Source organism: Mobula hypostoma, chromosome 29 (genome assembly GCF_963921235.1).
Source record: "Mobula hypostoma chromosome 29, sMobHyp1.1, whole genome shotgun sequence".
Lineage (NCBI taxonomy): Eukaryota > Metazoa > Chordata > Chondrichthyes > Myliobatiformes > Myliobatidae > Mobula > Mobula hypostoma.
In genome coordinates this window covers 22,139,891-22,156,463 of record NC_086125.1, presented here as the reverse complement: position 1 = coordinate 22,156,463, position 16,573 = coordinate 22,139,891, and the positions used below count along the sequence as shown (strand labels likewise).

Genomic DNA, 16,573 nt, shown 5'->3' with positions numbered 1-16,573 from the left:
CAGTCATTATATGGTTCCATGAATTTCAAATAAAGGATCACCTGATTCGTGCTGCCCGTGGAAAAGGTATGATTGACTACCAAGATCAAAAGATTCATATTGTTGAAGACTTTTCATCAGAAGTTATGGCAGAACGTGTTAAGTTTAAAAAAGTTATGGTGGAGCTATATAGCCAAAATTTTAAACCCTCCCTTCATTCTCCGGCTCGATTTAGAATTACATTGGAAAATGGATCATTTAAATGGTTTTATACGAAGGAGCAGGCGCAAGAATTTTTGGACTTAAAAAAATGACTGTATACATATATTGAATTGATTAAAAATCTTGCAAAAACAGAAATACTCTATATTCAAAAAATGACTGTTTAATATTTCTCAGTATGAATAATTGCTATTTCTGTTTGATAAACCTGTCTAATCTTGTTTTCCACTGTATATTATTTAGTCTTGGTTGGAACAGTAAATAACCTTGAATTCTTTGGTGCGGTTCCAGCAGGCTTTCTGAGGGAATTTGTTCAGGGAAAGTAGATAGGGGTTGTTCTTTGACCAAGTTTCTCTCTTTGGGAGGAGGGAAGGGGATGGGAAGTTCTTTTTTCTTGCAGCTGATTTGGGAATTTAGTCAACTCTGTTACTTAGCTAACATATCTCAAGGTTTATTATTTGGGTTTAATTTATATTTTTCTGATTGCTACTTTAACCTTTCCTAGAAATAGTTTTAACATGGATCAAAGTATTAATTTATTTAGTTTCAATATGAAAGGGCTAAATCATCCCGTGAAAAGAAATAAGATTTTTGCCTATATTAAAAAACTTAAGGTACCAATTGTTTCTCTTCAAGAAACCCATATACCTAAGTGTGACAATTCATGCCTTTTTCATCGAATGAGAGGATCTCATGTCCATTCCTCATTTCAGTCCAAAGCTAGTGGAGTTTCGATCTTTACGGATAATAAAGTTCCCTTTGTTCAACATAATGTAATTTCTGATACAAATAGGTGTTTTGTTATAGTATCAGGGAAACTAAATAACAAATTAATGGTATTTGCCAATGTATATGTTCAGAATATAGATGACCCAAGTTTCTTTGAGCATTTTTTTCTCTTTTTGTCCATATTTAAGTCTGTACTCACTGATGATGGGTGGAGACTTTAATTGTTGCTTAGATCCAGTTTTAGCTCGTTCATCTCCTAAACCAATGATACCAAATAAATCAGCTGTGTTTATTAAATCTTTTTTAATGAAATGTATTATTGATGCTTGGCGTTTTTTTCTTCCAGTAGACAAGGAATATTCGTTTTTCTCTCATATCCATCATATATATTCCAGGATTGATTATTTTTTATTGATAGCCAAATGATTCCATTAGTTCGATCCTCTGAACATAAAGAGATTGCTGTTTCAGATCACGTTCCTATGTTTCTATCTTTAACTCTCCCTGGTCTTCTTCAAACAAATAGATTTTGGTGATTTAATCTAACTTTGTTATCTGATAAAGATTTTTTAAAGTTTATGGAGAGACAAATTACTTTTTTTTTGAAGAGAATACGTTAGAGGAGACTTCTCGTCTTATCAGATTGGATACCTTTAAGGCGTATATTAGAGGACAAATTATTTCTTATACTGCAAATATTAAGAAAAAAAGCTAATAAAGAGAGAAATGATTTAAGGAAGGAGTTGAAACAGTTAGACCAAGAGTATGCCTAGGCTCCAGAACCTGCCTTACATAAAAGATGTGTTGAAATTAAAACTTAAACATGATCTCCTTTTAACTTATCCAATTGAAACCCAACTCCTAAAAGATAAAAGTAAATTTTATATTCATGGAGATAAAACAGGTAAATTATTGGCTGATGAAATTAAAACCTTTATAGCTAAACAACAGATTAAAGAAATACGCAAAGCTAATGGTAATAGGACAACTGATTACTTAGAAATAAATGATACTTCCAGAGAATTTTACTCTTAACTTTATAGTTCTGAACCTTCCAAGGATAACACTGTAATGAAATTTTTTTTAGATCAACCAAACATTCCAACAATTTCTGCCGACAACAGAAAGTTGTTGGAACAACCTATTTCTTTTGAGGAAATTGTCGAGGTTGTGCGCTCCTTACATTTGAGGAAAGCTCCGGGTCCATACGGATTTTCTGGAGAATTTTACAAGTCCTTTTCCTTACTGCTTATACCTCATTTATGTTCAGCTTTTTTGGATTCTTTTAAGTCAGGCAGACACCTTCAATCTTATTATGAGGCTTCCAGTTCTCTTATTCTTAAAAAGAACTCTTTACTCTGTCAGCTTACCAACCACTGAAGTAAGACTCACTGGTGGCTAAATTTGCTGATGATACAAAGATCTCTTTACTTAATGTTGATACTAAGATCCTATCAAAAGTTTTGGCCCATAGGATTGAAAATATTTTACCATCTGTCCTTTCTGATAATCAAACTGGATTTGTCAAAAATCGATATTCTCACGTTAATATTAGTCAGTTACTAAATGTTATTTATTCTCCCTCTAATATGATATCGGAATGTGTGGTATCCCTAGATGCTGAGAAAGCTTTCGACAGGGTTTAATAGAATTATTTATTTAAAACTTTAGAAAAGTTCAATTTTGGACCGGTTTTCATTCAATGGATTAAATTAGTTTATTCAGCTCCTTCCGCTAGGGTTATCACTAACTCTCATAATTCCAAACCATTCAAGCTTCAACGTGGCACTAGACAAGGCTGTCCATTGAGCTCTCTGCTATTTGATCTGACCTTAGAACCCTTAGCCATTGCCTTTTGAGAATCTAATGATATCACTGGTATTTTAAGGAGAGACACTATTCATAAAGTCTTGCTGTCTGCTGATGATCTGCTGCTATTTATTTCTAATGTTGAGACTTCATTACCTCATGTGCTTTCTTTACTCTCCTGTTTTAGCCAGTTCTCAGGTTATAAATTAAACCTATATAAAAGTGAACTTTTTCCTTTGAACAATTTGATACCAACAAATTCTAAACTTCCTTTTAAAATTGTAAGAAACCAATTTACCTACTTAGGTGTAACAATCACTAAAAACTGTAAGTGTCTATTTAAAGAAAATTTTCTTACCCTATTGAATCACATAAAAAGGATACTATCAAATTGGTCGCCTCTTTCGTTATCGCTGATTGGTCGAATCAACTCTATCAAAATGAATATATTACCTAAATTTATCTATCTTTTTCAGGCATTGCCAGTTTTTATTCCTAAATCCTTTTTTGATTTCTTTGACTCTATTATATCTTCTTATATCTGGAAGAATAAGCATTCCAGATTAAACAAAATTCATCTTCAGAAAGATAAAAAGAATGGAAGATTAGCCTAACCAAACTTTAGATTTTATTATTGGGCAGTTAATATAAGAAATCTTACATCCTGGTTATATTACATAAATCCTGAGGATTGCCCAACGTGCATTTTTTTAAAAGCTAACTCTGTTAATAAATTCTCTATTATTTCCCTTCTTGGATCCTCACTCCCTATGTCTCTGAGTAAGTTAACTGATAATCTGGTAGTTAAGCACACTGTGAGAATTTGGATACAATTCCAAAAATACTTTGGATTATTGAAATTTCCTCTTACGAGTCCCATTTTTTCTAATTATTTTTTAAAATCCTCTGAGTGATGTGGCTTTTAAAAAATGGGATAGATTAGGTATTAAATGCTTTCAGTACTTGTTTGTAGAGGGAAGTTTTTGGGCATTTGAACAACTGTCAACTAAATATAGTTTACCCAAAACTCATTTTTCTCGATACCTACAAATAAGAGATTTTTTACGATCCCAAATAAGTACATTTCCTAAAAGTCCCGGTAAGAATCTACAAGATGTAATCTTTAATTTGAAACCTTTTTATAATGGATCTATATCTAATATTTATAATATGCTGCTGGGAATAAGAAGTGTTCCTTTAAATAAAATTAAATATCTTTGGGAACAAGATTTACAGACCTCAATTTCGGAGGAAACTTGGAATCAAATTTTTAAATTGGTTAACACTTCATCGTTATCTGCTTGCCACTTTCTCCTACAATTTAAAGTGGTCCATAGGGCCCATACGACTATCACATCCTCAAAAAATTCTATCAGGCTCGTAAGGCACGACTTGCCTTTGACAAAGCCATTCTGACTATTCCTAATCATATTATACCCCTCCAAATGTTCATAAATCCTGCCTCTCATGATCTTCTCTGTCAGCTTACCAACCACTGAAGTAAGACTCACTGGTGGCTAAATTTGCTGATGATACAAAGATAGGTGGAGGAGCGGGTAGTGTTGAGGAAACAGAGAGCTTGCAGAGAGCCTTAGATAGTTTAGGTGTATGGGCAAAGAAGTGGCAAATGAAATACTATGTTGGAAAGTGGTGAAAGAAATACACAGGCAGACTATTATTTAGATGGGTTGACTATTATTTAGATGGGGAGATGCAAAGGGACTTGGAATGCTTGTGCAGGATACCCTGAAGGTTAACCTCCAGGTGAATCGGTGGTGAAGGCGGCAAATGCAATGTTGGCATTCATTTCTAGGGGTATTGAATATAACAGCAAGGATGCGATGTTGAGGCTCTGTAAGGCACTCGTGAGACCACACTTAGAGTATTGTGTGCAGTTTTGGGCTCCTTATTTTAGGAAGGATATTCTGACATTGGAGAGGGTTCAGAGAAAATTCACAAGAATAATTCCAGGAATGAAAGGGTTTATGCATGAGAAACATCTGGCAGCTGTTGGTCTCGCAGCTCTTGAAACATCTTTAAATGTTGAAAGGCCTAAACAGAGTAGATGTGGAAAGGATGTTTCCCACGGTGGTGGAGTACAGGACAAGAGGGCACAGCCTCAATGCAGAGGTGCCTCCATTTAAAACAAAAATGTGGAGAAATTTCTTTAGACAGATGGTGGTGAAATTGTTAAATTTATTACCACAGGCAGCTGTGGTGGTCAGGTTGTTGCATGTATTTAGGATAGAGCTTGATAGGTTCTTGATTGGACATGACATCAAAGGCCAGGGAGTGGGGCTGAGGAGGAGAAAAAGGATTGGCCATGAGTGAATGGCAGAGTAGATTCAATGGGTCAAATAACCTAATTCGGCTGCTCTGTCTCATGGTCTTAATGCGTTATGGAATTCATGTTGCAGCAATATAAAACTCTGGTTAAAACAGACTTGGAATATTGTGTTCACTGCTGGTCAATCATTATAAAAAGAATATGGAAGCTTTAGGAAAGACGCTGAGGAGATATACCAGGATGTTGCCTATGTTAGAGAACATGTCTTATGGGCAATAGTTCAATGAGCTAGGATTTGGAGTGATGGAGAATGAGATGAGATTCAATAGAGATATATAAGATGATTAGAAGCATAGATAGAGTGGACAGCCAGAGAATTTTTCCGTGGGTAGCAATAATGAACACAGGAGGACATACATTTAAGATCATTGGAGGAAAGAATCTGGGGTTTTGTCAGAGGTTAGAGTTTGGTTTAGAAAGCGTGTAACTGCCTATGGTAGTGGTGGAGGCAGATATATTAGGGATGTCAAAGAAATTCTCAGATAAGTACATAAATAAAAATTATGGAGAGCTACGTGACTTGGAGAGACTTAAAAGATTCGGCCTGTACTGTGCTGTACTGTTCTAAGTCCTATTTTCTCTCTTTCACTGGAAAGTAGATCTGTTTTTACGTAACTCACCTTGAGTATTCTTTGTGTTGTCTCTGTAAGGAGGAATTTTATTAGCCAGAGAGTAGTAAATCTGTGGAATGCCCTGTGGTGGAGACCAAGACCATGGAAATATTTAAGATGAAGTCGATCATTTCCTGATCGGTCAGGGCATTAAAGGATATGGCAAGAATAGAGGTGTATGGGGTTGAATGGGATCCAGGATTATCCATGATGGAATGGCTGAGCAGACTGAATGTCTAAATGGCCTAATTCTGCTCCTATGTCTTGTGGTCCCATGGTCTAAGGGAGCTTATCAAACTCTACCAACCTCACTGTTTATTACTCATGGATTATTGTACATTAAACAGAGGTAACCACCGGTTTCATTACTTTAATTAGGATTATCTCCAAAAGCTCTTTTGATTGGATGCAGGGAATGTGAGCGAGGCACTTATTGAGTAGTTTGCTTCCGTATTTACCAAGGAAAAGGATATGGAGGACCTGGAGGTCAGTGCTGCATGTATAAATGCATTAGTATGTTTAGAGGTCAAGGACGAAGAAGTGTTGGGTCCCCTAAGGTGGAGCGGCAAGTAGTGTTGAGGAAACAGGTAGGCAGCAGAAGGATTTAGACAGATTAGGAGAATGGGCAAGAAAGTGGCAAATGAAATACAATGTCATACACTTTGGTAGTAGAAATAAATGTGCATGCTATTTTCTAAACTGGGAGAAAGTCCAAAAATCTGAGATGCAAAGAGACTTGGAAGTCCCTTTGCAGAACACCCTAAAGATTAACTTGCAAGATGAATTGGTGGTGAAGTAGGCAAATGCAATGTTAGCATGTATTACAAAAAGTCTTGAATACCTGAGCAGGGATGTAATGCTGATGCTTTATAAGGCACTGGTGAGGCTTCACCTTGAGTATTGTGAACAGTTTTGAGTTCCTCATCAAAGGTAAGATGTGCTGACATTAGAGAGCATCCAGAGGCAGTTCACAAAGATGATTCCGGGAATAAAAAGTTATCATATGAGGAATGTGTGATAGCTCTGGGTCTGTACTCACTGGAATTTAGAAGGCTGAGGGGAGATCTGAAAGAGTTGCAAGGCCATAGCTGTAGGGGAACCCAAGTGCTGGACACAGGCACAGAGGCAGGATCGAGAGGCATTAGCACAGGCACGAGCATGGAATAGGTATCCAGGTGAGTCATTACATAGAGACAAAGGTTCACGTAGAGAATCCAGGAAAACAATGCAGAACTTAGAACTGATAGTCCTAAAGAACCATGAAACCAGGTTACTCATACAAGAGTCAACCAACAAACTGGCAGCTCCTTGTTGTGATTACAGGGTTTTTATCCTGCATTTACTGATAGAAGGCAGGTGTGTGCAATTAGTGGAACTGGGAATGATTGGAAATTAGATGAGGGGATTGAGGCTTAATTACTGAGGTAATAGGAAGGTGGGGAATTGCCACACGGGACCATGACAGAAAGAGGTTAACAAGTGTCTGAGAGGGATAGATAGAGTGGACACAGAGTATCTGTTTTCCAGGGTTGAAATGTCTAATACCAGAGGGCATGCATTGAAGGTGAGAAGGGGTAGGTTCAATGTGGATATGAGGGGTAAATTTTTTAATCAGGGAGCTGGATGTCCATAATGCACTGCCTGGTATAGTGGTAGAGGCAAATATATTGAAGGTTTTTAAGAGACATTTAGGTAGGCACATAGGTGTAAGGAAGAGGGATATGGTCTTGGAGTAGGTAGGAAGGATTAGTATTTGGGTGCTTTGATTTGCTTTTGAGCAACATTGTGAGCCAAATTGTGGAAACCAAGAAAGGGTGCAGAGGAGATTTACAAAGATGTTGCCTGGATTGGGGAGCACGCCTTATGAGAATCAGTTGAGTGAACTCGGCCTTTTCTCCTTGGTGTGACAGAGGATGAGAGGTGACCTGATAGAGGTGTATAAGATGATGAGAGGCATTGATCGTGTGGATAGTCAGAGGCTTTTTCCCAGGGCCGAAATGGCTAGCACGAGAGGGGCAGTTTTAAGGTGCTTGGAAGAAGGCACAGTGGAGATGTTGGGGGTAAGTTTTTTACGCAGAGAGTAGTGAGTGTGTGCAATGGGCTGCCGGCAATGGTGGTGGAGGCAGATATGATAGTGTCTTTTAAGAGACTCCTGGACAGGCATACGCAGCTCAGAAAAATACAGGGCTATGGGTAACCCTAAGTAATTTCGCAAGAAAGGACATGTTCAGCACAACTTTGTGGGCTGCAGGGCCTGTACTGTGCTGTAGATTTTCTATGTTTCTAAATGGCCTGTTCCTGTTCTGTGCTCTTTGCTCTTTGCTCTTTCCCTCTCTAAAGAGAATCAGCAGGCATTGATGAATTGTGCAGCCTTTAGACTCATAGTCGGGGAAAGTTACGTTACAGAAACAAGCCCTTCCGACCAAATAGTCTGTGCCGAACTATTTGAACTGCCTACACACAATTGATCTGCACCCAGACCATAAGATATAGGAGCAGAATTAGGCCATTTAGCCATTCCATCATGGCTGATCCCAGATCCCACTCAACCCCAAATAACTGCCTTTTTGTCATATCCTTTGATGCCCTAAGCAATCAGGAAATGATCAACTTCTACCTTAAATATACGCACAGGCTGGGCCTCCACCACAGTCTGTGGCAGAGCATTCCACAGATTTACTACTCACTGGCTAAAAAAAATTCTTCTTACCTCACTTCTGAAGGGTTACCCCTCAATTTTGAGGCTATACCCTCTAGTTCTCAATACCACACCATAGGAAACATCTTCTCCATATCCACCCAATCTAGTCCTTTCAACATCCAGTCAGTTTCAATGAGGTTCCCCCCTAATTCTTCGAAATTCCAGTGAGTACAGTCCTAAAGCTGCCAAACACTCCTCATATGTTAACCTTTTCATTCCTGGAATCATCTTCGTAAACCTCATCTGGACTCCCTCCAATGACAACGCATCCTTTCTGAGATATGGGACCAAAAACTGTTAACAATACTTAACCCTCCATACTCCTCACATCCCCATACCATCCAAACTTCACTTAAATGTTGAACTTGTGCTCATATGTACCACTTGCTCCAGCAGCTCGTTCCACTCTCCTACCACCCTCCGAATGAAGACGTTTCCGCTCATGTTCCCCTTAACCATTTCACCTTTCACCCTTAACCCATGACCTCTAGTTGTAGTCCCACTGAACCTCAGTGGAAAAAGCAACACACATAAAATGTTGGAGGAACTCAGCCACACACACAATATGCTGGAGGAACTCAGCAGATCAGGCAACTTTTATGAAAGAGAGTACAGTTGACACTTCAGGCCAAAACCCTTCAGCAGGACTGAAGAAAAAAAGCTGAGGAGTAGATTCTAAAAAGTGGGGGAAGGGGAGAGAGAAACACAAACTGAAGGAGAAGGGATGAAGTAAAGTGCTGGGAAGTTGATTGTTGAAAGAGATACAGGGCTGGAGAAAGGGGTGTCTGATAAAAGAGGACAGAAGGCCATGGAAGAAAGAAAAGAGGAGAGGAGCACCAGAGGGAGGAGATGGGCAGGCAAGGAGATAAGGTAAGAGAGGAAAAAGGAATGGGGAATAGTGAAAGAGGAGAGGGGAGGCATTACCGAAAGTTCGAGAAATCGATGTTCAGGCCATCATTTTGGAGGGTACAGAATATAAAGTGTTGTTCCTCCAACCTAAGTGGGCCTCATCATGACAAAGGAGGAGGCCATGGATAGACAGAGCAGAATGGGAATGGAGAGTGGAATTACAATGGGCAGCCGCTCTGAGATCCTGATTTGTCTGGTGGACGGAACGTCTCCCAATCTACATCAGGTCTCAATGATACTTACTTTATACTTTATACTTTATTATCGCCAAACAATTGATACTAGAACATACAATCATCACAGCGATATTTGATTCTGCGTTTCCCACTCCCTGGAGTACAAATCGATAGTAAATATTGAAAATTTAAATTATAAATCATAAATAGAAAATAGAAAATGGAAAGTAAGGTAGTGTAAAATAACCAAGAGGCAGGTCCAGATATTTGGAGGGTACGGCCCAGATCCGAGTCAGGATCTGTTCAGCAGTCTTATCACAGTTGGAAAGAAGCTGTTCCCAAATCTGGCCGTACGAGTCTTCAATCTCCTGAGCCTTCTCCCAGAGGGAAGAGGGACGAAAAGTGTGTTGGCAGGGTGGGTCGTGTCCTTGATTACCCTGGCAGCACTGCTCCTACAGCGTGCGGTGTAAAGTGAGTCCACGGACGGAAGATTGGTTTGTGTGATGTGCTGCGCTGTGTTCACGATCTTCTGCAGCTTCTTCTGGTCTTGAACAGGACAACTTCCATACGAGGTTGTGATGCACCCTAGAAGAATGCTTTCTACGGTGCGTCTATAAAAATTAGTGAGGGTTTTAGGGGACAGGCCAAATTTCTTTAGCTTTCTCAGGAAGTAAAGGCGCTGGTGGGCCTTCTTGGCAGTGGACTCTGCTTGGTTGGACCAAGTCAGGTCATTTGTGATATTGACCCCGAGGAACTTAAAGCTTTTGATCTGTTCCACTTGCGCACCACCGATGTAAGTTGGGTCGTGACATACAGGAGGCCACACCGTGAGCACCAAACACAGTAAATGACCCCAAAATACTCACAAGTGAAGTGTCGTCTCACCTGGAAGGACTGTTTAGGGCCCTGAATATTAGTGAGTGAGAAAGTGTAGGGGCAGGTGTAGCACTTGTTCCACTTGCAAGGATAAGTGACAGGAGGGAGATCAGTGGGGAGGAACAAATGGACAAGGGAGTCTTGTAAGGAGTGAACCCTATGGAAACTAGAAAGTGGGGTGGAGGGAAAGATGGGCTTGGTACTGTGATCCCATTAGAGATGGCGGAAATTGCGGAGGATTACGTGATAGACATGGAGGCTGGTGGGGTAGTCAGTGAGGACAAAAGGACACCTTTTGGTAGATTGGCAGGAGGATGGGGTGAGAGGAGGCGTGTGTGAAATGGAAGAGGTGCAGTTGGCAGGAGGATGGGGTGAGTGCAGGCCTGCGTGAAATGGAAGAGGTGCAGTTGAGGGCAGAATTGATGGTGGAGAAAGGGAAGCCCTTTTCTTTGAAGAAGGAGGACATCTCTTTCGTTCTGGAATGAAAAGCTTCATCCTGAGGGTGGATGCTGCAGAGACAGAGGAATTCAGAGAAGGGATGGGAGAAGGTGTACTCCAGGTAGCTGTGAGGGTCCATGGGTTTGTAATACAAGTAACATGGTGGGAGGAGGTCAGCTATACTCTTTTTCATAGATGCTGCCTGGCCTTTTGAGTTCCTCCAGCATTTTGTGTGTGTTGTTTGGATTACCAGCATCTGCAGATTTTCTCTTGTTTGTAAGGAACTCGGTAGCTTAGACAGCATTTATGGAAAAGTTTGACATTTTGGGCCAAGACCCCTCTGCAGAACTGAGAGGGAAGGGGTGAGGTGCTTGAATTAGGTGGGGAGAGGGGAAAGAGGATTGTAAGAATGTGATAGGTGAAGCCAGCTGGTGGGAAAGGCCAAAGGCTGGAGAAGAGATAGGGGTGGTAAGTGAACAATAGGAGAAAGGGAAGTGGGAGGGAATCCAGGGAGAAGTATTAGACAGGTGAGAAGAAGTAAACAGTCAGAGTGGGGAATAGAAGGTGGGGGGGAGAATTTTTGTTCATCGGTAGGAGAAATCGATATTCGTACCATCAAGTTGGAGGGTACCCAGGCAGAATATAAGGTGTGCTCATCCACCCTGAGGGTGGCCTCATCTTGGCACAAGAGGACGCATGGATTCACATATTGGAAAGGGAAGGGGAATCAGAATTAAAATGTTAGGACACTGGCAAGTCCTGCTTCTGGGGTATAGTGCAGAGGTACTGGACAAAGAGGTCCTCCGATTTACAAAGGGTCTCACCAACATAGGGGATTCTGCAGGGAGCGCTCATGGAGTGAGGTCGTCTCTTTGGCTTCGCTCCATTCCCGTTATCTTTTTTTTAACCTATGATCTCCTTGATCTAATCAACTTTAAGTACACCAGAAGATTTACTTTATCCTTTTGATTTACTGATTCATTGATTTCCTTTTGTAAACTGTAACTCTCGAGCTTAAAGAAATGAGTACGAGATCTGGAACCAAAGTTGGGAAAGACGCTGATGGAAAAGGAGCAAAGAAGAAAGGTGATTCCAAACAAACGGAATTAACTTACGAAGTTATGGAGGAAATGTTTGAGTAGCATCGGATAAAATTATCTGAAAGTTTAACTGCTCAATTTGAACAACATCGCCAAAGCCTCAATGAAGATTTAAAATCAATCATGGATTCTTTGAATTCCTTGAGCTCTGATGTTCAAAAACACGATGCTAAAATTTCTGAACTGGATACTAAATCTCAGAAGACGGATACAAAAGTTGAGGTCTTAGAGAAGAATCTAGCTTCGACTACTAAACAACTCCAACTCCTTAAATTCAAAGTTATTGATCTTGAGAATCGATCGAGAAGGGTCTCACCAACATAAAAGAAGCCGTATTGGAAGCACTGGACACCATAGACGACCCCAGTAGATTCATGGAAGAACTGTTACCTCACCTGGGTGGGCTATTTGGGGTCCTGAATGGAGGTGAGGGAAGAGGTGTATGGGCAGGGGTAGCACTTAGACCTCTTGCATGGATAAGGTCCTGGAAAGAGATTAGTGGGAAGGAACGAATGGGCAAGAGAATCGCAGAGGGAACAATCCCTGTGGAAAGTGAAGTGTGGAAGGTAAAGATATATTTAGTGATGGGGTCCCTTTGAAGATGCTAGAAGTTGCAAAAGATAATGTGTTGGATGTGGAGGCTGATGGAGCAGTAGGTAAGGACAAGGGTAGTCTCTGTCACCTTTACAACACCAGAAAGATGTAATGAACACAGATGTGTGGAAAATGGACAAGGTGCAAGTGAGGGCAGCATCAATAGCAAAGGGAGTGAAACCCCAATTTTTAATGAAGGAGGGGATCTCAGATGTCCTGGAATGGAAAGCCACATCCTGGGAACAAATGAGGCCGAAGCGAAGAAACTGAGACGAGAATAGTATTTTTACAGGAGACAGTGTGAGAAAAATTATAGTCAAGATAACCATGGGAGTCAATAAATTTATAAAAGATGTCAGTTGATATTTTGATTCCAGAGATGGAGACAGAGAGATCAAGAAAGGGGAGGGAGGTGTCAGAGATGGCCCAAGTGAATTGAAGGGCAGGATGGAAGTTAGAGCAAATTGATGAAATTGGCGAGCACAGCCTAGGTGCACAAAACAGCGCCAGTGCAATTGTCAGTATAGAGGAGGAAGTGTTAGGGGGTATGACCGGGGAAGGCTTTAAACATAAACTGTTCTACATAGCTGAATTGCAACACTTCACACTTGTCTGGAGTAAATTCGACTTGCCATTTTTCAGCCTATTTTGCCAGCTGATCCAGATCTCACTACAAGTTCTGATAATCTTCCTCACTGTCCACTGCACCCTCAGTCTTGGTGTTGTCCACAAATTTGCTGATCCAGTTAACCACCTTATCATCCAGATCATTGATGATAAACAAACAATGGAGCCAGCACCAGTCCTTGCAGCACTCCACTAGCCACTGGCCTCCAGTCAGAGAGGCAATTACTGTATGTACTAGCACTCTCTGGCTTCTCGCACAAAGCCAATGTCTAATCTATTTTACTACCTCATCTTGAATGTCTATTTTTCTACTACTTACAAATCAATTGGATGTCACTGGATAGTCAATATCTATTTTTCATCATGATTTGCCCCTGAATTTGGGAGGCATCTAAGAGTTGTCCATATAACAGAGGATTTGGGGTCAGAAAGGGCCAACCCAGGTAAGAGGGACAGATTTCCTTTTCTGAAGAATGTCAGTGAAATGGCTAAGTCTTTACCATTATGGTTAAGTAGCCTCATGACCACCTTTTCCAGAACTCATGTTTTTTCAACTCCACCTACAAAGATGCGATTTTTTTTTGTCCATACTCAAGATTATTCTTTCAGTGATTTACCAATCACTCTACATGGGACACAGGAGCTACAGATGCAGGAATATGGAGCAACATAGAAAACACTGGAGGAATTTAGTAAGTCATGCAGCATTTGTGGAGAAAATGGGCAATCAACATTTTAGTTTGAAAGCTTTCGATTTGGACTCAGATGAAGGGTCACAAACAGAAACGTTGACTGTCCATTCCTCAGTGTATATAAAGCTCTTCATAAAACTCCAGTTAGGCCACATCTGGAGTATTGCATAGAGTTCTGGTCACCCCATTATAGGAAGGATGTCAAGGCTTTAGAGAGGGTGCAGAGGCTGTGGGGAGATCACATAGAAGTCTATAAGATTACAGGAGACGTAGATAGAGTTGACAGATGGTATCTTTTTCTCAGGGTTGAAATGTCTAAGACCAGAGGGTATTCATTAAAGGTGAAAGGGAATAATTTCAAAGGAGGTGTAAGGGCTAGTTTTTTACACAGAGAGTGGAGCATGTTGGCAATGCACTGCATGGGGTAGTGGTAGAGGCAGATATGTTAAAGTCTTTTAAGATAAATTTAGATTGACACATGAATGTGAAGGAAATGGAATGATATGGACATTGTGCAAACAGAAGGGATTAGTTTGGTTGGCTACTTTACTACTCTAATCACTACTTTAATTGGTTTGGCCGAACCCTGGGCCTAAGGACCTGTGCTATACTGTTCTATGTTCTATGCACACTATTCTGCTGTTTGGATAAGTTTTTTGTGTACAACATCGACCTTACAAACTCAACAGGCACTTTGAGTTATCCAGTGGTAGATTAAAGAAACAAAAGTTGGCTCTATTTTAATGTATTTATCATTGTTTCAGGCTATTTCAGTAGCCTCGAATACTTTTCTACCCTTGAAACTGCATGTTATTCCAAACCTCTCCTTTGCTCACTGAGGCAAAGAAACCTTATGGCCACAGACATCGAATCAATTTTACAGTGTAAATATTTCAGGCTTCAGGTATTGCCAGCAATGCTGGAATATATAACGATAGCTAAATATTCTTGAAAAGCTGTTGGTGAATTGGTTCAGTCATTTGAAATTGGGTTTTGTCATTGATGCAGTTAGTAGAATTTCCAGGAGGTTAAACCATTGCTGAATGACTGTGGCTATACTTCCCATTCAAGGTCAAATGTGATGTTCAGGGGAATACTATGGTTGTGATCTTATTCAGCCTAGCTGGTTTATGTCAACATGCCACCAATTGGCCTGTGGTTAGCCCATATCATTGTAAACCTTTCTTGTCCATACACCTGCCCAAGCACCTCTTAACTGTTGTTAAAGTACCTGCCTCAACCACTTCCTCTGGCAGCTCATTTCACACATGGACTCTGTGAGGAAGTTGCCCCTTAAGTTCTTAAATATCTCCCCTCACACCCCAGTCCTATGTCACCTGAACTTGATTCCCCAGTTCTGTGAAAAATAACTTATATACATTAATCCTATCTATAACTTTCATGATTTTCTGCACCTTGGCAATAAGACCCTTCATTCTCTTACTCCCCAAAGAATAAAATCCCATCCTGCTCAATCTCTTTCCATCATTCAGTCCCTTGAGTTCCAGCAACATGCTGGAAAACCTTCATGAAGATGCTGGCATGCCATGCACCTGATGAACTCATTACGATTAATTCCCAAGGAATCAGGCATCGAACAGCTCTAAGTAATTTTATTGATCACATCTTTGCAGAGTCACAGAGCTTTTCTCTAAATTTAGTCAATTGGTAAAGCATTAACTATGTTTCCTTTCCTTCCTTGTAGTTCTGTAGGAGTGGAATGAAGTATGAAATGGACTCTTACCAAGTTTTTTCTGGTTTCTTTTAGTGATTTCCTTCAGTCACGTAAGGGTTCAAGTTGTACCCAATCAGTGTCCGAATGGATACATTCAACAGAGTAATACTAATAGCTGTGTTGGTGAGTCAGAATACAACATTTTCACTCAAAGAATCTCTTTACTGTTCATTCTCCCTGCACCTGTCAGCCAAAGCCCAGAAAAAGAAATAAACAACTTATTTTCCTGGGCCATTCACAACTAAAGAATCTCCTGATTCTGAAATGAATGGGAGGCTGTGGTGTCCAAACACATACATCTACACAGTGATTTTGGGACAGATATCACAGAAACACTGAAGCAGGAATGTAAGTCAGATCTGCCAATCAATATGATCATGACCTATCATTCACTTTCAGTGCCTCGTTCCTGCTTCCTCTCCTCTTGATCCCCACAGCCCTAAAAAAATCTAACTTCTGGAATATATTTCATGTTTAGGCTTCAACTTGTTTCTGCAGCAGGGCATTTCCCAGATTCAGCATTCTCTCAGAGCAGAAATCTCTCTTCCTCCCTGTCTTAAATAAATACATTATTATACGATGACTCCTGTTCCTAGACTGCTTAGCCATCAGGAACATTCAAACTGTGCCTTATCTCCCAGTCCTGTTAGTATTCCCATTCTTCTAAACTCTGGTGAGTATGTCACTAATTGATACAACTCACCAGGCATCAGCCCTGTCATGTTAGGAATCTGTCCAGTGGACCTTTGGTGAATTATTTTCATAGTTAGAACATCCTTCCTCAGATAAGGAGACCAGATCTGTACACGATACTCCAGGTGCAGGCTCATTACGGTTCTACACATCTCAACTTTTAATACTCGAATTCTCTGTAACAAATGTGAACAGACCATTTTTTGACCTATCACCTGCTGCATCTGCATGAAGACATCCAGGTCCTGTTGTAAATGTTCTTTTCCACCATTCAGATAATCTGCCTTCCTGATATATTGGCTCCAAAGTGGATAACCTCAAATTATTCATATTGT

The 16,573-nt window shown here is 40.3% G+C and overlaps 1 protein-coding gene across 1 annotated transcript in view; it reads left to right on the top strand.

The window, feature by feature from the left end:
* LOC134339292 (adhesion G protein-coupled receptor E2-like) overlaps nt 1-16,573 on the top strand; it is a 139,776-nt gene that overhangs the window by 15,745 nt on the left and 107,458 nt on the right. The window contains exon 2 of the mRNA XM_063035669.1: nt 15,579-15,668. Coding sequence (XP_062891739.1) covers nt 15,579-15,668 — 90 coding nt within the window. The remainder of the gene's footprint in view (nt 1-15,578; nt 15,669-16,573) is intronic.